This window comes from Vulpes lagopus, chromosome 2 (assembly GCF_018345385.1).
Source record: "Vulpes lagopus strain Blue_001 chromosome 2, ASM1834538v1, whole genome shotgun sequence".
In the NCBI taxonomy this organism is placed as follows: domain Eukaryota; kingdom Metazoa; phylum Chordata; class Mammalia; order Carnivora; family Canidae; genus Vulpes; species Vulpes lagopus.
The window spans coordinates 165,007,096-165,034,593 of record NC_054825.1 but is presented as its reverse complement, the minus strand read 5'-3'; the positions used below and the strand labels follow the sequence as shown (position 1 = coordinate 165,034,593).

Sequence of the window (27,498 nt, the reverse complement as noted above, 5' to 3'; positions counted from 1 at the left end):
ACTCCAAAAAGAAAACCCACACAGACAAAAACAAAAAACAAAAAAACAAAAACCACAGGTAAAAGATTGGGAGCAGACACCTCATCAAATGAGGCACACAGACAGGTATGCTGTGTAAGCATAGGTAAGCAGCAGGTATGCTCAGCACTGTCAGTCTTTCTGGGAGTACAGAGAGGAAACCACTGTGTGCGCTCACCAGAATGGCTACAGTAAGAAGGGGGGGGGTGTTGTGATGGGATGGGCCACCTGGAACTCTCATGCACTGCCCACCCACCCATGGGAATGTGTAGTGGCATGACCACTCTGGATAACCATTTGGTAGTTTCTTAAAAGTTAAACGTAACACTTAGTGTATGATGTGCTCATTCCTCCCCTGCCTATTCACCCCACAGAAAAATAGTATTGGTCCATGAGAGCCTTGAACATGAAGGAGTGTTCACAGCAGCTTTATTTATAATGGCTAGTATCTGGAAACCTCCCAGATTCAATGGGTGAAGGACTAAATAAACTTCAGTACATCCAACAATGACATATACTCCAGCAATGGTAAGGGGGTGAACCACTGGCACACAACAACACAGATGAATCTCAATCATGCTGAGTGTAAGGAGCCAGAGAGCATAGCACATGCCCTATGATGGTTTCATTGATGAAAAACTCTGGAAAATGCAAACTAATTTACAGTGACAGAAAGTAGACAAGGTGTGACTAGGAACAGGGTGGCAGGAAAGAGGGACTCTACAAAGGGGCAGGGGAAAGTCTTGGGGGGTGATGGGCATGTTTGTTATCTTGACGGTGGTGATGGTCCTATAGTTGTGTAAGTACACGAAAACATCAAATGTTACACTTTGATTACGTGCAGCTTTGTGTATATCAAGTTAACAAAAGAATAGAAAAATCAGCAGGATATTAAGTATATTAAGATCTGTAGGGATCCCTGGGTGGCGCAGCGGTTTGGCGCCTGCCTTTGGCCCAGGGCGCGATCCTGGAGACCCAGGATCGAATCCCACGTCGGGCTCCCGGTTCATGGAGCCTGCTTCTCCCTCTGCCTGTGTCTCTGCCTCTCTCTCTCTCTCTCTCTGTGTGACTATCATAAATAAATAAATAAATTAAAAAAAAAAAGATCTGTGCAGGCAGCGTGATGACTGAAGTTCAAGAGTGAAAAGCAGAGGTTATCCATCAGGAGGAGGACTCTGGGTAGGGGGATTGAGGCCTTTCGTGGAGCATTTCTCAAGCTGAGAATAGGAGCATTCATTTATTGGAGCATTGAGCAATGCTGCATTTCTGTACTGTCTGGAGGTGTCCACAATGGCTTTCTAAAATTATGAAACGTTTACAGACAAGCAGAGCATCACCCTCAATGGGCTCCTCAGCTCTAGCTTAGCTCTGCTGTAGGAGGTGAGGCCCTGTCTACACCAGTGTGCCCACATTCATCTTACCGTCTTGTGTATCAAGTAAAAGTCCTTCTTGTGGGCACAGAACGCCTTCTTAAAAAGCCTCTTCTCCATGGGGGTCCAGATGTCTGAACCTATTAAAAAAAGAGCCGAGAGGGAGAAGGACATGGCTGAAGGGCAGAGCATCGTCCTTTTTAAAGCTGCCAACAAGGCACCTGGGTGGCTCAGAGGTTGAACGTTTGCCTTCAGCTCAGGTTGTGATCCCGGGGTCCTGGGATTGAGTCTCGAATCAGGCTCCCCATAGGGAGCCTGCTTCTCCCTCTAGGTCTCTGTCTCTGTCTCTCATGGATAAATAAAATCTTTAAAAAAATAAATAAGGCTGCCATCAGCAAACACAATTACATGTCAAGCAGTCTGCTGAACCCCTGACTTGCTTTATCTCATACAATCCTCACAAAACCCTTAGCAGGTAGGGGCCATGATGATTTTCACTTTATAGATGCAGCCACTGAGGCTTCCCTGAATTGAGAGGCTTGCCAAAGCTGAGGGAGGGCCCCACACTGCCTGACTCCAGGCTGGTTCAGCCCCACTTCTGAACCCTGGCCTGCCTCCACCTCTCCCTGGACACAGGCAGCCCCTTCCTGGCTGGACAGAGCCCATGAGGGAACCACTGAAAAGGGGGATGGTGGGATACAACTAGAAGAGAACACGCCCACAGAGTCCCTGTCCCGCCCCGGGAAGAACAAGCCTTTCTGGAAAAGCAGGTAGGAAGGCCTCCAAGAGAACTCCCAAGAGGCACAGGCAAAATGTGCTGTTGGGATTGACTGTTGAGCTGGTGTCATGTAGGCAGAAACCACACCCACACCCTGCTCCACTCACCTGTGTAGCGGTAGTCGGCCAGTGGGTGAGTCTGCAGCTTCTGGGGTCCTCTGAGTAAGAGGGTCTCCAGGGCAACCTAGAGCAAGAGTAGTGCCAGGCTACTTACACTGGACAGGGTTGGAGGAGGGGGACGACAAAGAGTCTCGCTTTCATTCCTTTGTTCCTCCACAAAACACTCAGCACCCTCCCAAAGGCCTGCCCTTCCCTACAACTCAGCATGGGGCTGGTGCACAGAGCAGCCACTGCCTGTGAGCCACCTGTGGATACTGGGACTATAGCACTGAACAGAGTGCAGTGGATGTAGATTCCTCCTGGCAAGGTTCTCCTGATGCAGGAAAGAGTGTGCAGATTTATTCTGCTGTGAGCCCCTCACCATCAGGGTCCGGCCTTTGGAACAGCGCTGCCTGTGCCCACTGCCTCGCTTTACTTCCTTCATAGCACTAGTCGCTGTCCAGCAATCTTCTAAAACGTATTTCCTGTTTTGACTCTTCTCAAATGTCAGCCCACGGAGAGAGGGTTTTTTGTCCTGCTCACCAGAACAACCCTGTCAGGTCCAGCCATGTGGTCTGTGGGTCCCGGTGCAAAATGAAAACAGGGGCCCTTGTTTGAAACTGACTAATAATTTCACGATGGTGGCAGCAGACCATGAACCCAAGGCTAGGACTCTCAGGCCAGCCCTGGCCCCAGTGCCACAACATTACCAAGTGCTCAGTAGGACCCCATGTGTGTTGGTCACTCTTCTGAGCACCCACTATGCGCTGGCTGCTGCCTCTCAGCTGCAGAAAAAAATATGACTGTGGCACTGACTCCTGTGGAACCCATCTCGGGTGACAGGTCTTTTCTCTCCCACTATTCAAGAATGTGAGCAGGGTCCTTGGAATAGGCAGAGGCATTTCTATTGCATTAGAGGCTTTCATACATGGGTTTTTAATTGAAGAGGGATAATAAAGCTCAATAAATAAATCCAATCAGCACAGGATCTGAGTTGGGCCTACTGGGCTCCCAGCTCCCCACTGCCCCTGAGACGTCTTGGAGGAACCCTGGCACCACTGTTGTGTCAGACAGCTGATTCGCTGAGCCCGTATCTGCAGCTCACAAGACCTGCACCAATCCCAAAGCCACTGGAAGAAGGGTGATGGGCTTCCTTCATTCTTCATGAGCCACAAACCCCCAAGCCAGTGGCACCCTCCATGCACCTGCAGCTCCCAGCCCCAGGAGAGCTGGGAGCTTCCTGAGACAGCCTCCCCACCCTACCTCATCCTGCCCCTGCTTCACTTCACCTGAACATTGCCCTGGGCTTCATGCAAGCAGTGCAGAGCAAGCTCCAGATTGGTGCCCCCTCCTGGCATCACGCTGGAGCAGGCCACGTTGCACAGCTCGGTCACTGTTGCCAGCAAGCATGTGAGAGAGGAGATACAAAGAGTCAGGGAGCTCCAGGGAGGAGATTTTCCTGACGGCACAAAGATGGGGGCTTCTTGTCACTGACCCCCCCTCACGTCTCAGCTGAAAGTGGGATGAGGGTAGAGAGAGCCAAGGAGGAAGGGCATAAATCCTGCTCCCAGCCCCTGCTCTGAGCAGCCTGGCCAGGACTGTGTGAGAAGGGAGGTGGGAGCAGGAGGCTGCAACTCAAGAGAAGCAGCACAGCACCAAGGACTAGCCCTTCCTACCCCCTCACTCCAGGGCACTGCTTCTTGGCCAAGGGGAGAACTGGGAGGAAAAAGCCTCAGATAGGGGGTGGCGGCAGGGCCCTGGGGAATTTGGCCCCAAGTCTCAGCCACCTCTGTCCTGTGTTTCTGGGTTGGTTGTCACATCTCCCCATGGCTTCCAGACCAGAGAAGCTACATGCTCATCCATTCCAGCCAGCGATCTCTCCTGAAGCTCTGGGATCTCAGCTTGAAACCGGCTTCCTATGTTGATGTGTCTGAAATGAGGCCACACGCACACAGACATGCGAGACATACACATGTGACTAAGACAGGAGATAAAACAGGGATGTGTGGTGGTGTGCCCTGCTCTTGGGCCCCAGCCCCACTCTGTGCCATCTGTCAGACATGTGAAGTGTCCATCATCCCTGATAGATATGTACAGGCATTCCAGAAACCTCTAAAGGGATGCTTCCTTCCTTCCCCTGATTCTCCTTATTGCCACATCTCTGGCCTCAGGTGTCTCTTTGGGTCTAGGACAGGGAAGGCATATGCTGATAGCTGGCATGCTTCTACATCCACAGCCATATCTATCCAGCCACATTCTACAGACACTAAAATGTCTTGCACTGTAACATCACCAATTCTACCTAGAACCCCAGGGTCCTGGGCATTCTGTTCCCCTGGTCCCAGCTATGGTATGTCTGAACAGAAAGAACACTGGAGGAACTTCCCACATACACCCACAGAAATGCACTTCTCTCTTAGGAAGGCTCCATAGTTAGATCTGATCCTCTATGATAAAGGGGCCATTGGGAAAAACTGACACTGGCCACAAGGAGGGCAAAAGCACCCCTACTTTGGAAGGATCCACTCTCAGGTGCTAAGTCTGTTCCAACTCACGGTTCAATGCTGATCTTGGTGTCATCCTTTACCATGCAAATGCCAAAAGAGCCATCCCCTTGATCTAGGAAACACATAACAAAAAAAAGTCTCAAGAAGATTGATAAGAAGTGTTCTGGGGGCCCATTCTGCCTGACTTTGCAGAGCAGCTAAAAGCAGCCTCTCTTAAAGCTGAGGGGTAGGGAAATTAAAAAAAAAAAATTAAATTAAAAGTAGAACTATCACATGATTCAGCAATCCCGTTTCTGGGAATTTGTCCAAAAAAAACTTGAAATCAGTATCCTCAAAGAGATACCTGCACTCCCATGTTTACTTGGCACTATTCACAACAGCCAAGTGGAAACAATCTAATTGTCCACTTACAGGAGAGTGGGTAAGGAAAACCTAGTATTTACATCTAATGGAATACTAGGTAGCCTTTTTTCATTTTTTCTTAAAAAGAAACCTTCAGTATTCAACAGCATGAATAAATCTTGTGGACATTATGCCAAGTGAAACAAGCCAGTACAGAGAAGAAAATACTGTATGACCCCACTTGTATAAGTATCTAGAATAGTCAAATTCAGGGGCTTGCGGTGGCTCAGTTGGTTGAGCATCCAACTCTTGATTTCGGCTTGGGTCATGATCTTGGGTTCTGGGATTGAGCACCACACTGGGCTCTGCACAAGGCATGGGGCCTGCTGGAGATTCTCTCCCTCTCCTTCTCTCTCAGCCCCACATGCATGCTTGCTCACTGCCTCTCTCTCAAAATAAATAAATAAAAATTTATTTATTTATAAATAAATAAATAAAAATTTATTTATTCTCTCTCTCAAAATAAATAAATAAAAATATAAAAAGTAGTCCAATTCACATAATCAAAAGTGGAATGGTGGATGCCAGGGGCTGGGGGAGTGAGAAGTGGGTATTCACTAATCAATGAGCATAAAGTATCAGTTAAGACAGATGAATAAGCTCTAGAGCTCTGCTCTATAGCACAGTAGCTATAATTAACAATGTACTGTATACCTTCTCATTTAAGGGAGCAACTGTTCTTATCATGAGAAACATCATAACATATTAACTGTTCTTATCATGAGAAAACATTTTTTGAAAAGATTTATTGGGGCGGGGGCACAGGGAGGGGCAGTCAGAGAGGGAGAAAGTAACCTAAGCAGACTCTTGTGCTAAGCATGGAGCTCAATGTTGGGCCTGGTATCATGACCCTGATATCATGACCTGAGCTGAAACCAAGAGGTGGTCACTCAACCAACTGCACTACCTGGGTGCCCTGATAAAACACAATTTTAAGAAAGATTGCATGAAAGGGGGAGTGGACTTCTAAAAAGCAGAGTAAGGAACTCAGCAGGATGACTGATAAAAATTATTTTTAAAAACAGCAACTTAAAGTCTCTGGAAGTTGTCCTAAAGGCATACAATATTTTGGGAAATACTCATTTAAGAAAATGACCAAATATTGGTAAGAACAGTGAGAGTCTGTGGCATCTGCCCATCCCTTACCCACCCAATCCCCAGCTCTCTTTAACAGAAGCTCTTCCTGGAGTGCCCAACTCTAGGCAGGTGCAACTAAGGAGAGAGGCTTCCTCTCCCTGCAGCATCAGTGCTTAAAGAATTAAAGGGAGGTATGATGAAGATTTCTTATCAGAGAGAGAATACCATTAGGAGACAGAAGAGTTTAAAAAAGAACCAAATGGAAATTCTGGGGCTAAAAACGTATATTAACCGGGGTGCCTGGATGGCTCAGTCAGTTAAGCATCTGACTCTTGATTTCAGCTTAGGTTATAATCTCAGGGTCATGAGATAGAGCCCCACATGGGGCTCCTGTGCTCAGTGGGGAGTCTGCTTGAGCTTCTCTCTCTCCCCCTCTCCCTCTGCTCCACTCCCCCACCAAAATAAATAAATCATTTTTTTAAAAGTACAATAACCAAGATGAGGCTCAACAGATTTGAACTGGCATGAGAAATAATCAGCAAATCTGAAGACAGATCAATAGAGATTATGTAATCAGAAGAACAGAGTGAAAAAAAGTGGAGAAAGATGGAGTGAGCCTCAGAGAAATATGGGACATCATTAAGTACAATGAAATACTTGTAAGGAGAGTACCAGAAAAAGAGAAGAAAGGGAAAAAAAAACATGTAAGATATCATGGCATTGATACAACAGCTGAAATATTCCCGAATTTGGTAAAACAAACAAAAAAACCCACCTATATATACATCCAGGAAATTCTATAAACTCCAAATAAAACAAACACAAAAAGCTTTACATCTAGACACATAATAGGCAAAATGCTGAAAGCCAAAGATAAAGATCTTGAAAGTAAAAAGAGAAAAACTTGTTACTTTCAAGAGCACCTGAGTAAGATTAACAGCTGACTTATCAGAACAGAGGTCAGAAGGCAGAAGGATAACATATTCAAATTGCTGAAAGTAAAAAAACTGTCCATCAGTAATCATATCCAGTAAATTACTTTTCAAAAATAAAGGTAAAATAAAATCATTCTCAAATAAAAAAAATGGTATTTGTTGCTATTACACCTGTCTTTTTTAAAAATTTTTTTCTAAATTTTTATTTATTTATGATAGGCACACAGTGAGAGAGAGAGAGGCAGAGACACAGGCAGAGGGAGAAGCAGGCTCCATGCACTGGGAGCCCAACGTGGGATTCGATCCCGGGTCTCCAGGATCGCGCCCTGGGCCAAAAGCAGGCGCTAAACCGCTGCACCGCCCAAGGATCCCCTATTACATCTGTCTTATAAGAAACAGGAAACGTGGAGGGGTGCCTGAGTGACTGAGTCATGATCAGCTCAGGTCATGATCTCAGGGTTGTGGGATCGAGCCCTGGGTCAGGCTCTGTGTTCAGCAGGGAGTCTGCTGAAATCCCCCCTCCCCCATGTTCTCTATCTCTCTAAAATAAATAGATAAATCTTTTTAAAAAAGAAATAAAGGTAGAACATTATTCAGTCACAAAAAGGAATGGGATACTAACATACTGTAACACAGGTGAAGCCTGAAACCTCATGCCAAGTGAAAGGAGACAGTGGGCAAAAAACCGCATATTGTAGGATTCCATATATATGGAAATGTCCAGATTAGCCAAATCTACAGAGAGACAACTAGTGGTTACTCAGGGCTGGGGGTGGGGGTCAGGGACAGGAGTGGCTGCTAATAAGTGTGGGGCTTCTTTAGGGGGTGATGACGATGTCTGAAAATTAATGGTAGCAACGGTTGCACAGTTCTGTGAATGTAATAAAAACCACTGTAATACATACTCTAAAGGGATGGGTTTTATGTAAATTGTATCTCCATAATGATAACAAAAACCGGGGATCGGGCAGCCCAGGTGGCTCAGTGATTTAGCACCGCCTTCCGCCCAGGGAGTGATCCTGGAGACCCAGGATCGAGTCTCGCGTCAGGCTCCCTGCATGGAGCCTGTTTTTCCCTCTGCCTACGTGTCTGCCTTTCTCTGTGTCTCTCATCAATAAATAAATTAAATTAAAAAAAAAAACAAACGGGTATTCCTGGGTGGCTCAGCGGTTTAGCGCTGTCTTCAGCCCAGGGCGTGATCCTGGAGTCCTGGATTGAGTCCTGCATCGAGCTCCCTGCATGGAGCCTGCTTCTCCCACTGCCTGTGTCTCTGCCTCTCTCTCTGTGTGTGTCTCTCGTGAATAGATAAATGGAATCTTTAAAAAAAATGGTAACAAAACCCAAAAAAAGTTTAGACTGAAAGCAAATGACACCAGATAGTGATGTGAATCAAAAAAACAAAAACAAAAACAAAACAAAGGATGTTGGTAAAGACGATTATAAAAGTATAATCACTTATTTCTTCTCTTAATTGACTCAGAAAGCAATTGCACAAAACAATACGTATTGTGGGCCTATAAAATATAGAAATACACTATAGATGACAATAATATCATAAAGGAGCTAAAGAAATAATACCCCAGACAGTAACTTGAATCCACAGGAATAAGTGAAGTTATCAGTAACAGTAAATAAGAAGGGTAATATAACAAACTATAAATAATACCTGTTTTCCTTTAATATTTTTTCATATAGCATAAAATTATATAAGTTAATAATTACAATAACGTATTTCTGAGTTTCTCAAATATATGTCTATGTATATACATATATATAACATATTGCTATATATATATATATAACATTAATAGCAAAAAAAGGCTAGAAGGAATAGAACTCGGTAGCAATGTTTCTGTATTTTATTAATACACAACTGAACACACCATGATAAATTAAGACATATGTTTAAGTCCTAGAGCAACTCTTAAGAAATGACTAAGAAAAAGTGAAACATTAGAGGAACGGATGTGTTATATAGGAAAACATTCACTTAATATAAAGGAAAGCAGAAAAAAAAAAAAAAGAAAGCAGAAAAAGAGGAACAGAAGGAGAAAATGACATGAGACAAATAGGAAATAAAAAGCAAAATAAAAGATGTAAATCCAGCTGTATCAATGTAATTTAAAAGAGAATAATGGGCAGGCCGGGTGGCTCAGTGATTTAGGGCCACCTTCAGTCCAGGGCCTGGTCCTGGAGACCTGGGATCGAGTCTTACATCAGGCTCCCTGCATGGAGCCTGCTTCTCCCTCTGCCTGTCTCTGTGTCTCTCATGAATAAATAAATTAAATTTTAAAAAAAACGGGGATCCCACCCTCTGTATTTCTCATGAATAAATAAATAAATAAAATATTTAAAAAATAAAATAAAAGAATGTTTAGGGGCGCCTGGGTGACTCAGGTGGTTAAGTGTCTGCCTTCGGCTCAGGTCACAAGGTCCTGGGACCGAGCCCCATGTCAGGCTCCTTGCTCAGCCCTCTCCCTCTGTCCCTCCCATTTGTGCTTGCTCATTCTCTTAAACAAATAAAATCTTAAAAAAAAAGAAATCAGAAAATACTTTGAGATCAATGAAAATAAGAATACAACATACTGAAACTTATGAATGTGGCTAAAGCAGTGTTCTGAAAAATCTATAACTATAAATGACAGTATTAAAAAAGAAGAAAAATCTCAAATCATTTATGGTCAATTGAGTTTCCACAGGGAGCCAAGCCAATTCAAGAGGAAAGGAATAGTATTTTCAATAAATGGTGCTGGAACAGCTGATATCCATATGCAAAAGAGTGAATCTGGACTCCTGCCTTACACAATATATAAAAGTTACAATGGATCATACACAAATTTAAGACTGAAAATGATACAACTCTTACAAGGAAACACAGAAGTAAATCTTTGTGAGCTTTGGTCAGGCAAAAACCTTGGATACAATGCTGAAAGCACAAGTGACAAAAAATAAACTGGACTTCATCAAAATTAAAAACTTTAGTCCTGCAAACAAGACCACAAATAAAATGAAAAGATGATGCCGAAAACGAGAGAGAATCTGCAAACTGTGTATCTGATAAAGGACTTAATTCCAGAATATATGAGAAAGTTTACAACTGAATAATAAAAAGACAACAACCCTATTCAAAAAATAGGCAAAGGATCTGAAAAGATTACAAATGGACAGTAAGCATGCAGGAAGATGCTCAATCTCAACAGCTATCAGGGAAATATAGCTTAAAACTGGATTGGTTATATAAGAAAAAAAGATCTCAAGTGTTGACAAGGATGTGAAGAAACTGGAACTTTCATACAACGCTGGTGGGAATTTAAAATGGTCCAGCCATTTTGGAAAATGGTCTGGTAGCTCCTTAAATGGCTAAATATAGAGTTACTCTATGACCTGGCAATTGCACTCTTGGGGGTATTTGCAGGAGAAATGAAAACATACGTCCAACAAAAACCTGTACGTGAATATTCATGAGTGGCATTATTCACAATAGCCAAAAGGCAGAAACCACCCAAATGCCCATCAACTGATGAATGGATAAATAATATGCAGTTATGTTCAGACAACAGGATGTTATCTGGATGAAAAAGGAAAGAAGCACGGACACGGACACATCCTATAACATGGATGAACATGGATGCTAGTGAATAAGCTAAACACAAAATGTTACCTACTATATAATTCCAGTTGTACAAAATGTCCAGAAAGGGCAGATCCATAGAGAGAAAATGCAGATTAGAGGTTGCTCAGAGCTGGGGAGATGGGGGCTGCGGAATGCGCGTGTGATGCATGGATTCAGTGCTTCTTCTAGGGGTGATCAAAAAGCTCTAAAATTAGATTGTGTGATGGGTGCAGAACCCTGTGAATATACTAAAAAAAATGCTGTATACTTTAAATGGGTGGTTCTCATGGTATGTGAATTCTATTTCAGCAACACTGTTAAAAAGTACTTATAGGGCCCAGGCAGAAGGGTTGTCAGGCTACACAGTCTCCAGATTTTCTTTCTAGCTGTAACACTCTAAGTATCTAGAAGGTTGCTGGTCCCAGATGGTCCTGGGATACCTCTGAACAGCAATGGCACTCATAGTCGGGCACAGCCACAGACCAGAGAGAATCTCTGGACCAAATATGGCAGGAGGGAGTGGACCTGGCCCATAGTAGGCCAACCGCATGCTGAGCAGAGATTGTAATAATGCCCAGCCTCACTCACCAAGCATGTTGCTGATGAGTTTGTCGGGCCCGGCGTGAACGGAGGTGGAACAGAGGGTGTTGAAGTACAGCCCAGAGCCCTCGCGGATGGGGCTGAGCATGGGGGGTGGTGTATAAGGAGAGCACTGGAACAACCCCTTCAGGAGGCGGTCCACCAGGAACACTGGGGACCTCAGACAGCTCTGGTGGCATCCTCCCAGGCCCAGCTCCCCTAACGAAGAGGGTGTGGGAGGGATGGACAGTGACTTGGGCTGGGGGCGCTTCTTCCGCTTCCTGTGTTGGCTGCTCTCCTTGCTGTCTCTCTCTTCCCCATCCTTCTCTTGTCCCTGGAGAAGAAGAAGAGAGTTCAGAATGGCATGGGAGTACTGGAGACCACCCGCCCCACAGCTCTGTCTTTGGGATAGCAGGACAGTGGGCAGAGAGTACAGACTCCAAAGACTCAGGGACATGTGACCACGCCTGGCGCCCTCAGAAAAGGGAGCCAAGCAGGGCTACTATGTCTGAGCCATACCCCAGATCCTAACTAAGCCTGGTGACATTCGAGGCTGGAGCTCTCCCATGCATCTGTGCCCTCAAAGAGGCTTTGACACAGAGGAATGTGCAAACAGGGGAGGCTGGTTTCAGTTGTTAAAAGGCCTGGCCCGCACAGAGTGGGGGCCAGAGACAGTGCAGCCATATCACAGAATAAGAAACAGCAACAGGTCCTGTGAGACGGGCAATGGCATCCATGCATCTCATCCCCCAAGGCTAGCCTGGGCTTGCCTGGTGGGATCCTCCAGTAGGGGCTGGGGAGACTGGTCACTTGAAATTACAATGCTCTGTCTCACCTCCATGCAGTCCTTCCTCTCTGCCAGGCCTACTCCTCCTCTCCTCCACGTCTCAGCTCCAACACACCCTCCTCCAGGAAGACCTCCCTGATCTCCTCAGGGTGAGTCCCTGGGGCCCCTCTGGGATGCTCTCAGCTCCCTGCGCTCTGGGGCATCACTGTTTGGGGACAGGTCCACTGACTCTACCGGACTGGCAGGCCCAGGGCTGTCATGGTCACCAAGTCCACAGGCTGGCACCAGGGAAGCTCAGTGGATGTTAATGATTGATTGAACACGCAAACCAAGCTTCCTGAGACTCAGACATTTTTTTGATGTTTGGTTTGTGCTTTCCCTTGCCACTTCCACCGGCAGGTAGGGGAAGCAGCAGGAAGGAAGTGGACTGACCAGCACCCACCTTGGCAGCGCTCCCAATGGGTCGGGTTGCTGGAGCTACAGGTGCAGACACAGGGATCGCCAAAGGGGCTGCAGCTGTGTTGTCCAAGGACTTCTTAGCCCCTGGGGGACTCTGCCCGTCCCCCTCTGGCCTCAGCACCTGTCTCAGTGGCTTGCAAAACTCCGTGCCAAACACCTAAATGCAGAAAACAGAAGGCTCTTTCAGATTCCCAGTAGGCAGGACAGGAAGAGCTGCTCTGGCCTGAAGCGCTGGACAGCCCTGACTCCTGGAACCCCTGCCCAGGCTTCCCCCAGGGAGAGAGCTCCATCCTGAGATAGATGACATCCAGGCACCTACTCCCCAAAAAGCATGCCAGAAACCCTGAAAGCAAGAACCTACTGCGCGCGCCCCTTCACCTGCTGCTCCTGCTTCCCTCGAGGTGATGGCCACTGGTCGCTGTGAAAACACATGTGGCTGCTCAGCCCTTTCTCTGTATAAAACATCTGGCTGCAATTCTTGCAGACATAAGTGCTCCTTGGCTCTGCCCAGTCTGCAGGGCCCCCATTTTGCTGGTTACTGTGAGGAGACATGGCAGGAGGGAAGAACAGGAGAATGGGACTCTGTCCCCATCACTAATTTCCTTTTTTCTTTTTCATTTTCTTATTTTTTTCTTTTTCATTTTTAAGTCTGATCCACTGATAACTCTTGAACCTAAGAAGCGGAGACAGGATACCACAAATCTTCACAGCCGGGTGCATACCTCTTCAAGACTAAAGCAGAAGTGTTCTGTAGCTTTTATAGGGTATAGATCCTTTACTTCTTTGGTTAGGTTTATTCCTAGGTATCTTATGCTTTTGGGTGCAATTGTAAATGGGATTGACTCCTTAATTTCTCCTTTTTCAGTCTCACTGTAAACTGTCTGGAGGTTCCTCAAAGAGTTAAAAATAGACCTGCCCTACGACCCAGCAATTGCACTGCTGGGGATTTACCCCAAAGATACAGATGCAATGAAACGCCGGGACACCTGCACCCCAATGTTTATAGCAGCAATGTCCACAATAGCCAAACTGTGGAAGGAGCCTCGGTGTCCATCGAAAGATGAATGGATAAAGAAGATGTGGTCTATGTATACAATGGAATATTCCTCAGCCATTAGAAACAACGAACACCCACCATTTGCTTCAACGTGGATGGAACTGGAGGGTATTATGCTGAGTGAAATGAGTCAATCGGAGAAGGACAAACATTATTTTTTTTATATATATATATTTTTTAATTTTTTAATTTTTTATTTATGATAGTCATACAGAGAGAGAGAGAGAGAGGCAGAGACACAGGCAGAGGGAGAAGCAGGCTCCATGCGCCGGGAGCCTGATGTGGGATTCAATCCCGGGTCTCCAGGATCGCGCCCTGGGCCAAAGACAGGCGCCAAACCGCTGCGCCACCCAGGCATCCCAGGACAAACATTATATGTTCTCATTCATTTGGGGAATATAAATAATAGTGAAAGGGAATAGAAGGGAAGAGAGAAGAAATGGGTAGGAAATAACAGAAAGGGAGACAGAACATAGACTCCTAACTCTGGGAAACGAACTAGGGGTGGTGGAAGGGGAGGAGGGCAGGGGGTGGGGGTGAATGGGTGATGGGCACTGAGGGGGGCACTTGACGGGATGAGCACTGGGTGTTATTCTGTATGTTGGCAAATTGAACACCAATAAAAATAAATTTACAAAAAAAAAAATAAGACTAAAGTATCCAGAACTCAGGTGACCCAGGGTCAGGGCATAAAGGCCACCTGAGGAATCTGAGGGGCTGAGCTCCCCCAGGGTGTGCAGGGCATGGCTTCTGAACTTACCATCCACCTGCCACATTCTCCTCCTTCAGTGGATGGGGGAGCCGGTAGATATTTCCACCCTAAAGATGAAAATACATGTGAGCCAACATATTGGAAAGGAGGTATACAAGAGCTACAACTGTAAAACTCTGAGAAGAAAGCATAGGTGTGATTCTTCATGACCCTAGAGGATGCACTGGTTTCCCAGATAAGACCAAAACAAAAAGACAGAACTGACAAATCTGACTCCATCAAAATTTCTAACTGCTGTGCTTCAAAGGATACCATCAAGAGAGTGAAAAGACAATGGTAGAATGGGATAAAATCACAGCCAGTCACAGGCCTGGCAAGGGATTGTATTCATGATATATAAAGAACTCATATACAGCTCAATAAGAAAAAGTCCAATAACCCAATTTAAAAATGTGCAAAGGGTCCAAAAGACACTTAGTGTAAAGGATTTACAAATGGGGGGCAGCCCGGGGGGCTCAGTGGTTTAGTGCCGCCTTCAGCCTGGTGTGATCCTGGAGACCCGGGATCAAGTCCCACGTCAGGTTCCCTGCATGGAGCCTGCTTCTCCCTCTGCCTGTGTCTGCCTCTCTCTCCCTCTCTCTCTGCCTCTCTCTCTCCATGTCTCTCACGAATAAATAAATAAATAATCTTTTTAAAAAAAGATTTACAAATGGCCACTGAGCACATGAAAAGATGCTCAGTGGCATTAGCCACTGGAGCAAAACAAATCAAAGCAGTGATGCAATACCACATCACACCTAGGAGGATGGCTGGGATACAAAAACCTGGAGAACCACCAGGGTTGGTAAGGATGCAGAGAAAGCAGAGTCCTCCTATACTGTGGGTGGGGATATTAAATGGCGTGGCCACTTTGGAAAAGTCAGGCAGTCCCTCGGACGGTTAAGCACAGAGTTGCCTTATGACCTAGAAATTGCATGCTTAAGCATTTCCCAAGAGAAATGGAAACCTATTTCTGAATGGAAACTTGTGTACAGATGTTCACAGCAGCACTATTCCCAATGGCCGAGAAGTAAGTGGGAACAACCCAAATGCCAACTGATGAATGGATTAACAAAACATGATGCGTCCATACTGTGGAATATTACTCAGTTGTATAAAGGAGCAAAGCACTAATAGGTGCTAGAACACAGACAAAACTTGAAAACACCACACCAAGTGTAAGAAACCAGACACAGAAGGCCACATAGTGTATGACTTCAACTACATGAAATGTCCAGAAAGGGCAAACCCATAGACACAGGTAGATTCATGGTTGCCAGGGGTCGGGAGGGATGGAGAGATTGGGGGTGACAATTCAGGGTACAGGGCTTCTGTTTGGGGTGATGAAAACGTTTGGCAAAGAGTGGTAATGGATGTACAATCCTGTGAATATACTGAGGGCCACTGGAGAGTACACTTCAACATGGTGAATTAAATCATGTGTGCTGTCAAAAAAAAAAAAGAGAGAGAAGAAAAAGACAGCTCTGGGGTGACAGGAAGGGTGCTGGACCCCGGGCTGTCACGAGGAAGGATGGCCCACCTCTCTGCACCCAGAGATGGATGGAGCTACCATTCCACAAGCGCTGGCTGGCATCGGGACCAAGACTCCCACCAGGAGAGGCAGGGCATCGCGCGCAGGAACATTTACGGGGGCAGAACTCTACCTTTATGGTCCCTGAAGAATTTAAGGAGGGCAATCCAAAAGGAAGTGAGAGGCAAAAAGCAAGCCAGCAGAAAAAGCTCAGGGGGATGGGGTGGGGAGGGAAGGGTCTCTGACAACGCTGAAGACCTCATTCTGACTCTTTCGAGGGAGGGGGTGACAGGAAGAGCCACAATCTCTGCAAATCTGCTCTGGAGGAGGACCCCCAGGGATCAAACACAATGCCTGGCCAACCAATAGGTGCAGAAGCAAGTCACACATGGGACGCAGGAGACTCTGGCCTGGGGCCTGGACAGGTGGGTCAGAGGTTGGGGGTGGCATGAGGGTAGGGCCCATCTACCTGGATTCTGTTGAATATGGTCAGCTTGGACTTGGAGTCCTGGGGTGGCTCTGCTGGTGGTCCAGCTGATGAGAAGGAGGCCATGGCTACCTGGCTTGGGGAAGCCGTGCAGCACATATCCATTTTCACCTTCTCCTTCCTGAAGCCTGAGAAGCGCTGGGACCTAGGGTTGCTGGAGAAGAGCCTGTAGCCTCCGCCCCGGGTGCAGGCCTGGCTCTTTTCGCCTTTTCCGGCCCCCAAAGCCGGGCCATTCTCCGCCTGGGCCTGCTTCCCAGGGAGTGGGGCTCCGAGGGTCTCCTCCCCACCTAACTGGGTCTGCCGGGGGCCCCCGGGGGAGAAGATGTCCCCCAAGTCCAAGGTCCCTTTAGTGGATCTCAGCTGCTTGGCCAGAGAGGAGATGTCTGGATTCCCAGGAGGGTCCAATGATGCCGCTGTGAGGGGCAGCGGAGCAGTGGCCACTTTCGGTCCTCCCTTGGTGTCCCGTCTGGTGCCGCCTGGAGAGGCCTCTCTGGGGAACCCGGGCGTGGTTTTCTTCCTGCGGCCTGGGGACCCCTCTGGCTCCGGGTTTCCAGGGCCAGCATGGAGAGAGTCAACAGGAGTTGCTGGTGGTGGGGGCTGCTGAGGCCACGGCCCCGGCAGTGGCTTCAGGGCAGCCTGCTTGCCCTCGGGCCCCGGCAGCTGGGAGAAGATCCGCTGGGACTTGGCAATCATTTGGAACACCTGCATCTGCTCGTGGCTCACCAGAGACTCCTGGGATTTCAGGAACAGCTGCCGGAAGAGTGGAGTGGCATCCGATGGGAGCCCGCTGGGCTTCTGGGCATCTGGGAGGCTGGGCTCCCCAGGGTTCTGCCGCAAGAAGGAGTCACAGTCAAACTTGCTCTTCTTGGAAACCCAGGAGTCGTCTTCTCCGCCAACATATCTGGGGTCCCCTAAGGCCTCCCCAGGTGCCTTCAGGAGCGTGGCAGGGAAGGGCAACGTGTCCTCCAGACTGGGGCCTGAGTTGGGCAAGGGCTCCCCCACGGGGGAGGTGCTGCTGGGGCCAGGGGCTGACTCGCAGCCCTCCCGGGACGGCTCTGACGGGGGCTTGTGGACCATGAACACATTGTTCCCTTTGTTCTTGGGGCAGCCGGGCAGGTTCCGGAGCCACTGGAAGTTGTGGCTGGCTGGCTGGGAACTGGTGGGGACAGTCTGGCCTCGGAACAGAGGCAGGCAGGCAGGTAGGGGGCCACCCTCAGGCCACCCATCCAGGGTGGGCGGCACTGGGAGCAGAGGGGGCTCAGACTCGGCCAGGTCAGTGCCCCCGTTCTCCACTGCTCTTGAGTGGACGGCTGTGAACATGGCTGCAGCAGGCTCCTTCCTTGGGGGACGAGGCTCTTCCGGAATGTCAATGCCCAGGTTTCCAGGGGCCACTGGGATGCCTCCTGGGGTGCAGGAGGAGGGCCCGGAAGGGGGTGCACAGGGACAGGCTGTGTTCCTCCCCTCACTGCCATCTGAGGGCCCCGCGGCAGCTGGGCCAGGAGAAGAGATCTTCTGGTGGACGATGCTGCTCACAATACAGCGCAGGAGGTCTCGGTTGGGCAAGAGGGAGCTGGGGGACCTGGCTTCTGGGGGCACCAGAGATCGCAGGCCAGCGGGTGCAGGCTGGCTGGCCCCCTCGTGGGCGTGGGGGGAGTCCCCGCAGGCTTCCTCTTCCGGGGGGGCTTCTTTCAGGATACACAGACCATGCTGGACCTCATAGTGCCGACGCAGGGAGCGGTAGTCACAGTAGCTCTTGCTGCAGCCCTGCTCGATGCACACGAAGGGCTTGGTCTTCTGGTGGGTGAGCATGTGCCCAGTCCTGGAGTCACACGAGAGAAGTCAGTCAGCAGGTTTCTCAGCTGCCCCTTACCACACGCAGAACCCCGGGTGTGTCCCCAGGGGGTGGCGGTGCATCCATCCCATCAGTCAGAAGCTACACTGAGCCTCCCTGAGGAAAGACCCAGACAGCCACTCTTATGGGCAAAGCAATGCAAGGGGTGCTCCCTTCCCTCACCTTCGAGCAAAACCCTTATATGAGGGGAAAAAAATCAATGAGAGCCAGATTGGAGTTCCCCAAAGTGAGTTTCCAAAGAACACCAGTCCTCCAGAGTCGCTCCCTGAGGACGTGGGCTCAGCTGGCAAGGAAGTTTTGAAAAAAACACCATTTGCTCCTTGGAGGTTCAGTGTAGCAAATTTAAAAGCTATATAGTGCATAGAGCGACATCTCTTTAACCTCCCATCTCTCTCAAACCTATGTGCCCACAGAACCATTTATTTAAACAGCCCCTTTTAGCATCCTTGAGGACCAAGGTTCTGCAGGACACAGTGAAGGAGATGCTATCTTCAGGATAACCATTCCCTTAGCCAAAAGAGCCTTTGCCTTCCCATAGCACTCCTCTAAGGAGACAGCTACCTGGAACCCACTCCAGCAAAAAAAAAAAAAAAAAAAAAATTACAGATGCCCCATCAGTAAAAACTTTATAGCAGTCAAATGTGCCTTCTGTAATTTCTGCAATTATAAATGAATACAAATATGTACTATATCTATATCATACTTCTATGTACATTAATATATCCTAAGTCTTGCTCTGGGTTCCCAACAGCCCTCCCCTGGACAGTCTAATCAACATGACACATGGGGTATCTCCAATAAATAATATAGTCCTTCCTCAAAGGCTGGCCTTGGCCTCCATCTGAGGGCAGCTGCAGAGGAGGAGTCGGGAGATTCCATTTCTAGCCCCAACCATAGTTAGGTGCATCCTAAAAATGCAAGGATTTGCCATCTACTACTGGCAAGTCTCTTAGTTTGAAAAAAGTCTGCCTTTCCTGCCTCATTAGCAAGAAAAGCTCATGATTTTTCAAGATACTGAGAACAAAGGGAATTCTGGCTAACTCTTAAAGTGGGCTTTATTTTTTAAATCATGAGTTTAGGAAGGCAAAATGGAGTTAAAAAAATTAATGCTCCACTAACATATTCTATAAACAGGCATTTCAGAATCTCTCAGGCCCCTGAGTTATTCCCATCCACACTCCTCATGAGACGCAGATCCATTCTCCTCGGACACCTGCCAGGGCCTCCAAAACATTTCTCTCTAAAGTTAGCCCAATGCCCTGTGTGACAAAATTCTTTTGGGAGTGAGCCCTTATGTGTCCTGAAACCCACAAGGGTCCTGCCTGCAGAATCGAGGCAGTGATTTCCTCCCTGGTGTGAACATGGGGGCTGGGAAAAGTGACCTGCCCTGGGAGGAGCGAGCCTTGGGCTCAGAAGCACTGGCAGTGGCAGAAGGGAGGTACATCTGCACATGGGATCACAGCCATCTTGGGAGTGGAAAGGGACCCCAGCTGAGGGCAGGCCTGGTTGCCTGGGAGGGCGTTAAGGGAAGTGGGAGCATGCCCACTCCCCACTGGCCCCTTGACCGTGCTCCCACATACAGGTGGTCCTGGCGCTTGAAGGCCTTGCTGCAGATTTTGCAAACGTGCTTCCTTTCCTGGCTGTGCGTCAGGTAGTGCTTGCTAAGGGAGCTGGCGCTGCTGAACACCTTCCCACAGAGGCTGCAGTCCAGAAGCGGGTTCTGGGGGGAAGTGTGCTGCCGCTTGCCTTTCCTGGTACTCCCACAGGTAGCCCTGCCTCCTTCATCAGCCTCCTTAGGCATCTTGAGCACGCCAAGGCCCAGGTCTAAACAGAGGGAGAAAGCACAGGTTACAGATATGTGGGGATGACAAAGGGCATGGCTAAGGTACTCGGCAAGTCTTGGGGCCATGACCCACTGGGGTCAGGACAGCGTCTTCCAGCTTCAGCCACCTTGGGCACAGAGAAAAGGATGTGAAAGAGAAGGGATCCCAGCCAGGCCATGCAGAGGGACAGCAGCTGTCTGAAGCACTCCTAGGACATGGAGGTGAGGAGGTGACTGACCAACATGGGCCAGGCCACCCATGGTGCTCTCAGAAGGCCAACCCAGAAAAATACAATCTAAAGCCTTAGGTAAGTATAAATCCTTTCTTCCAGCCAATTCCACCTCTGGGATCTTAAAGTAAAAATATACAGATTTATACAAAGAAGTAGCTGGCAAAGTAGTTAACAGCAACACTGCCTGGATTCCCTTTAGACACAACCTAACATTCGATAAAAGGGCACACAGGTGACTGCTTGATGGTCTGAGTGGTCTAGAACAGCATTTAAGATAAAACTATAGGGGATCCCTGGGTGGCTCAGCGGTTTGGCACCTGCCTTTGGCCCAGGGCGTGATCCTGGAGTCCCGGGATCAAGTCCCACGTTGGGCTCCCTGCATGGAGCCTGCTTCTCCCTCTGCCTGTGTCTCTGCCTCTCTCTCTCTCTATGTCTATCATGAATGAATAAATAAAATCTTAAAAAAAAGATAAAACTATGGAAAAACATCCAATACAAATGGACGTTCACGCCACACTACTCACTGAGAAAACAGCAACCTGCTACAAAACACAAAAAGACAAATAAATCTGAATAGAAAACAAGCTGAGAGAATGGCATATACTGGTAGGACTGTGGGCCTCTTCTTTTACTCTTCTTGTGTATTTGAATACATTTGCATTTCCATGTTTTCTGTGTCCCTCTGGGTAAAATGATAAAAGGTATGTTTAAAATCATTCACCTAAAAAAAAAAATAATAAAAAAAATAAAATCATTCACTTGAGGAATGGGGGGAAGGGGGGGTTCGTCAAGTATCTCCAGGGCCAGTGAGTAGGGAGGGAACAGACTGCTTCTGCTTTGTTCCAAGGGACAGAGATAGGTTTGCTTTCCTCCACACTAAAGAGAAGCTGATTTCAAATCACTGGAAATGCAGGGGCCATGGATGCGAGGACTCTGCAGGCTCCTGCTATCCCCAGCATTCCCCTCCTCGCACTCATGGACACTCCACAATCATCTATTGGACAGACCAACAGTGGAAGATACTCCTGCTCTTTAGAGTGGTCCTCAAAATGGATTCAGACTGCCTCATGAGATGGCAAGTTCAGAAACCTCCACTTCTCTGGGGTGCTGCCAGGGGCAGGACCCAAAAATCCAAGGGCCCAGGGCTCAATTGGTTAAGCATCTGCCTTCAGCTCATGTCATGGTCCTGGGGTCCTGAGATGGAGTCCCACATAGAACTCCCTGTTCAGCAGGGAATCTGCTTCTCCCTCTCCCTCTGCTTGAGCTCTAACAAATAAATAAAATTTAAAAATAAATAAACCAGAAAACCAAATGTTGCAAAAATTTGACAAGGACACTGAAAATCAGGCAGAGGCACTGGCCTGAGAAGCTGCCTGATGCTCACAGAAGGCAGTGTTACAAATATGTTATAAAACGGTGTATTGGGATGCCTGGGTGGCTCAGTGGTTGCATGTCTGCCTTAGGCTCAGGGCATGATCCCGGAGTGCTGGGATTGAGTCCCAAATCGGGCTCCCTGCATGGAGCCTGCTTCTCCCTCTGTGTCTTTTCCCCTCTCTGTCTCTCGTGAATAAATAAATAAAATCTAAACAAAACAAAAAAAACGGTGTATATTCTCTGACAGGCAAACCTCCTTGAAGGAATATGTTCAAAGAACGTGGCCAAAAAAGGAAACTCGACACGTAAAAAAGTTGTTCACAGAAACACAGTCTAAGAAGCAAGAATACAAAGAGCACGATGGAGTAATTTATGATGATGAGGGAAGACCTTTATGTAAAAAAGCAAATACGCTACTTTTAAAAAACCTCAAATTGCATCACACATTCACTGTCCCTGAGCAAAGCCATGTTTTTCTGAGTGCCTTCAGTCATGTTTTTCAAAATCTACGTGTGGGAGCCAGGCTGGGGAGCTTTCCTGATGTTACTTTTCTCTATTTCCTAAGTTTTCATTAGTAACTGTGTACTATTTTCCTAATTGGGAAAATGAACACAAGTGTTACACTGGCCTGAAGTTAAGCTGGAGAAGTATAAGGAGTTAGAATTTAATGTACAGTGGACTCCTCTTTTTATGAGATATAAAAAAAATTCAAGTTTAAAATACATTAGGAAAGGGGATCCCTGGGTGGCTCAGCAGTTTGGCGCCTGCCTTTGGCCCAGGGCGCGATCCTGGAGTCCCGGGATCGAGTCCCACGTCAGGCTCCCGGCATGGAGCCTGCTTCTCCCTCCTCCTGTGTCTGCCTCTCTCTCTCTCTCTCTCTCTCTCTCTCTCTCTATGTCTATCATAAATAAATAAATCTTTAAAAAATAAAATAAAATAAATTAGGAAAAATGAACTAGGTTAATGATTTGTGGGACACCTGGACAGCTCAGTGGTTGAGCATCTGCCTTTGGCTCAGGGCATGATCCCGGGGTCCTGGGACAGAGTCCTGTAGCAGGCTTCCCAAAGGAAGCCTGCTTTTCACTCTGCTTTTCGCCTATGTCTCTGCCTCTCTTTGTCTCTTATGAATCAATAAATAAAATAAATTTTTAAAAAAAGTCGGTTAATGATTTGTAATGCATTTTGCAGGCAGGGACACAGACCCCCATGAAAACCTAATGAAAGCCATGGTTTCTCTGTTCAGCAAAATGCACCCATATTCACACTACCAGCATTTTTCAGGTAGCTCCTGTGGCCAGGGCTGAGCACCTAATCCCATATCCCCTGGGGTTGGCCCAGTGCCTAAACACTGCACATGTCCCATGATTCTAGGATTTTGCGTCAGCTGTCACTCCAACATGGTGATAAGGCTGACCCTTAGTCTACTGTGTCTTGTGTGGAGAGGAGGCTTCATGAGTTTTTCATTTTAGCAAGTCTTCAGGACATTTCCTGAGCTGCTTATCCTGACATTAACATCTGTTCTGCAGAGCCATCATGGACGTGGTCCTCCGTGCATGTCGTATGAATTAACTATCGAAAAGCTCTGGCTCAGTCAACCCATCTAAGCTACTTACCCAAGAACCCAGGAAAAGAGTTAGCAAAAATCTAATTTGGGGCACCTGGGTGCCTCAGTTGGTTGAGTGTCTGACTTCTGATTTTGGCTCAGGGCATGATCTCGGGGTTGTGAGATTGAACATGGAGTCAGGCTCAGTGGGGAGTCTCCTTGAGATTCTCTCTCTCTCTCTGCCCCTCCTCTTATGTGCTCTATTAAAAAATAAATCTTAAAAAAAATTTTTTTAGGTCGGATTTATCTTGTAAGGGAACCCTGGAAGCAAACCAAAAAACCAAATGAAAATTGCACCATGGCCTTTAGCCATTCCATCAGCTCTCCTTTTGTTCCTCTGCTGTTGAAGAGAGAAACTTAGAACTAAATCAATGGACTGTCAGGGATGAACTCTACTGATATGGATGAAAATACCATCTGTCCCATGTTTTACAGTCCACACAGTGCTTTTACATACATTTCTTCTCTTGCTTTTTACTGCTATCACTCTGAGGCGAAGCAGAGTGGGCATTATCATCCCCCCACTTCACGGATGAAGATACTGAGGCTGGGGAAGGTTAGACAGCCAAGTGGCAGACAGACAGGATCCCAGGGCATTCTGAAAATGTGAAAGGGGCCTCTGAGATGTAATTGGTAGGAAAGTCTCCTGTGAACTCAAAGGTCTGCCCACATCACACACAAGATTAGGACATTCAGAAATGGCCAAGTTTCTCAACATTGTTTCTTAGGATCAGTATTCAGTTTCCTTGACTAGAACACTGGAAACAATTCCCAAGTTAAAAAAGAAAGTGATTGTCCCCTGTTCCCTATTCACCTGTGGAAGGTAAATATTTTCTTATCCACTCCGTGCAGAAGCAATCTCATAGTTGGCCACCGGGGTTTTCACACAGCCCTGTAGGCCCTCAGACCCAGGTGGACAGCCTCACCTTGTAAGGAAGCCTGAGATTCTGGATCTGCATACTCCTCCAGCAGCTTCATGGAGTCACTGTCCTTCCCGGAGTACAGGGACAAGGTATCTAAGTTGTCCTCCAGTGCCTCACTGGGCATGTCAGGTGTGGGGAGGCTGGAGTCCAGGTCCAAACCACTCAGGCCAGCATAGAGCAGGTCACGTGTGCTGGGACCCAGATCCCGGTTGAGGGTGTCGCTGCAATTGAGTCCCTGGCTCTCGGAAAACGAAGGGAGATGCATCTCTGGAGGAAGGGCACCCTCGTCCCCAAGGCTGTACTGGTCCATGGCTCTCCACTGCCAGGTCTTGGCTAAGACCTACTCTCCAAACAAGCAAGGCCGCGTAAGGAGTCAGGGAGGAAAAGCTCTTGCTGATGTCTAATTCCTAAAAATGAATGAGGAGGAATTAAAATTATGAGATGGCAATACAGCATGGTGGATAGAGTGCGGACTTGGAATTCAAACAGACCTGTGTTTGGGTCTGTTCTCTGCCACTTAACAGCCATGTGAATGTGGGCAAGTCACTTAAGCTCCACGAGCCCCAGTTTCCTCATCTGTAAACTGGGCATAGAGTACCTCCATCATAAGGTTGTTGTAAATAATAAATGAAAGGATTTCCGGCAACATGGACAGAACTGACCTCTTTCTCCAGCTATAAACACAGAGAAATATGACAGAAGATAATTTTTAATATATAGCCAAGCTCAAGAGACAGGTAAAAACCCCATGTGCCAGCAGCAATGAGAAAACTTAAAGAAGGGGCACCTGGGTGGCTCAGTTGGTTAAGTGTCTGCCTTTGGCTCAGGTCGTGATCCTAGGGTCCTGGGACTGAGCCCCACAATGGGCCCCCTGTTCAGTGAGGAGTCTGCTTCTTCCTCTCTCTCTACTCTCCCCCTGCCAGCTCATGCACTCTCTCTCAAATAAATAAAATCTTCAAAAAAAAAAAAAAAAAAAGAAAAGAAAAGAAAAAAAAAAGAAAAACTGCACACAAGCCTAAAGAGGTACTCCAAGAATTAGGAAGGAAATAGGGTGATGAGAGACAATAAAACCTAGCATGAGAAAAAGAGTAAGTCAGTATGCAACAAGAACAAATATTTTTTTTAAAGAAACTAGTGAAACTTGCATGAAGACATTTAAATTCAAAGCTCACTGGAAGGGTTAAGCAACAGAAAAACAGTGCTGAAGAGAGAAATAATAAACTGGCAGACCAATCTGAGGAAATTCCCCTAGAATTCAGCACAGAGAGATAAAGAAATGGAAAATACGAATGAGAAGCTGAGACGGTACAAATGGAGAAGCAAATGCAAAAAATTAACAACGTCCAAAAGACGTCCCAGAAAGAGGAGAGAATACAGAAGACACTACATCTTTTTTTTTTTTTTTAAGATTTCATATTTCAGTAATCTCTACACCCAGTGTAGGGCTTGAACTCAGCCCCAGGATAAAAAAATCACAGGCTCCCTCAACCAAGCCAGCCAAATGATCTGGAAAACATGGCATCTTACAGAGATATTGGAGGAATTTCCAGAATTGCAGGGATACAGGGTCCCAGACTTAAAGCTCCTAATTCTTAAAGATACATGGTTAATGACTAACCACTGCAAGGCAGAAGCAGGGTGAATTCACTCAACACACAACAGTAGAACCACTCATCACTAAAGACAGAGAGAAAACCCTAAAAACTACCAGAAAGAAGAGGCAGACAGCCTACCAAGAGACGATGACTAGCCTGATGGCAAATATCTTGGAAGAACGGAGGCTAGGATACAAGGAATAACACCTCCAGCAAATAACGGAAGGGGGAGAGCCAGCACAGAACTCCACACGCAGGAAAACTAGTATTCAAGAGGGCACAACAAAGACCCTTTCAGACAAGGCATACGAAATTGCTCATACAGGAGCCCTGGGTGGCTCAGTGGTTGAGCATCAGCTTTGGCTCAGGGGGTGGTCCCGGTCTGGGGATTGACTCCAACATCGTGCTCCCTGTGGGGAGCCTACTTCTCCCTCTATGTCTCTGCCTCTCTCTGTGTGTCTCAGGAATAAATAATCTTTTTTTTTTTTTTAAAGAAGTTGCTCATAGACTTCAGTTCAAAGACTAATATGGGGGATCCCTGGGTGGCTCAGCAGTTTAGCACCTGCCTTCAGCCCAGGGTGTGATTCTGGAGACCCAGGATCAAGTCCCACATCATGCTCCCCATATGGAGCCTGCTTCTCCCTCTGGCTATGTCTCTGCCTCTCTCTGTGTGTCTGTCATGAATAAATAAATAAAATCTTTAAAAAAAAAAAAAGACCAATATGGGTTTTGAATCATTTGGAAATGAAAAGACAATGATTAACTCTGTACTTTATGTATACTAAAAGAATCTAAGTGTAACTACCTAAAGAAAAGGAATAAACTACGTAACATCTGAACTAGTAGAATTTATCCCACTCCCCCAAAAAGAGAAAAAAGACTCAAATTACCAAAATTCAAAATTAAAGTGGGAACAAAAATAGAGATTATAAGAGTTACTACAAACAACTGCATGCCAAAAAATTAGGTAACTTCAAGATAAATGGGCCAATTCCTGAAAAGACACAAGTTACCAAACTGACTCAAGAGGAAACAGACTCTCTGCATAGCCCTATTAGAAGGAAAAAGATTGAGCTAATAATTTAAAAACTTCACACCCATGCCACTGCAGATACAATGAAAAAATCAACTTTATTGGAACTCTGGAAAACAGTCAAAGGTTTGCAGCAAACAAATGGACCCTCAGCAAGACAAAGGTGAATGAAATCTGGTAGGAGGACGCTGTGGCATTTTAACCTACTTCTGGGGATCCCTGGGTGGCGCAGCGGCTTGGCGCCTGCCTTTGACCCAGGGCGCGATTCTGGAGACCCGGGATCGAATCCCACATCGGGCTCCCGGTGCATGGAGCCTGCTTCTCCCTCTGCCTGTGTCTCTGCCTCTCTCACTCTCTCTGTGGCTATCATAAATAAATAAAAATTAAAAAAAAAAAACCTACTTCTGTCTCATCATCCACACTACCCCCACCCCTAGCAGTAGTTCTGAAGACAGAAACCACATTCTGGTGGAATCTTCTGGTACAGAAGGGAACAGAGATAATCTTGTTCTCACATTGCTGAGCTTGTCTGTCTTGACCTGTCAGATGGCTCCTGAAGGGAGGACACAAAGGTCTTACCTGGATTTTGCCTAACCTGGAACTTCCTCAGGGCA

General features: G+C 47.0%; 1 protein-coding gene across 1 annotated transcript in view; it reads right to left on the bottom strand.

Annotated features, from left to right (window-relative positions):
- The window catches only part of ZNF541 (zinc finger protein 541), a 33,165-nt gene extending 8,599 nt beyond the window's left edge, over positions 1-24,566 (bottom strand). The window contains exons 1-12 of the mRNA XM_041732922.1: positions 24,260-24,566; positions 19,882-20,125; positions 16,432-18,268; positions 14,441-14,499; positions 13,002-13,161; positions 12,607-12,780; positions 11,387-11,711; positions 4,820-4,883; positions 4,052-4,194; positions 3,554-3,657; positions 2,274-2,349; positions 1,440-1,528 (exon numbers count right to left, since the gene is read on the bottom strand). Coding sequence (XP_041588856.1) covers positions 1,440-1,528; positions 2,274-2,349; positions 3,554-3,657; positions 4,052-4,194; positions 4,820-4,883; positions 11,387-11,711; positions 12,607-12,780; positions 13,002-13,161; positions 14,441-14,499; positions 16,432-18,268; positions 19,882-20,125; positions 24,260-24,566 — 3,582 coding nt within the window. The remainder of the gene's footprint in view (positions 1-1,439; positions 1,529-2,273; positions 2,350-3,553; positions 3,658-4,051; positions 4,195-4,819; positions 4,884-11,386; positions 11,712-12,606; positions 12,781-13,001; positions 13,162-14,440; positions 14,500-16,431; positions 18,269-19,881; positions 20,126-24,259) is intronic.
- Positions 24,567-27,498: the final 2,932 nt, after the last annotated feature.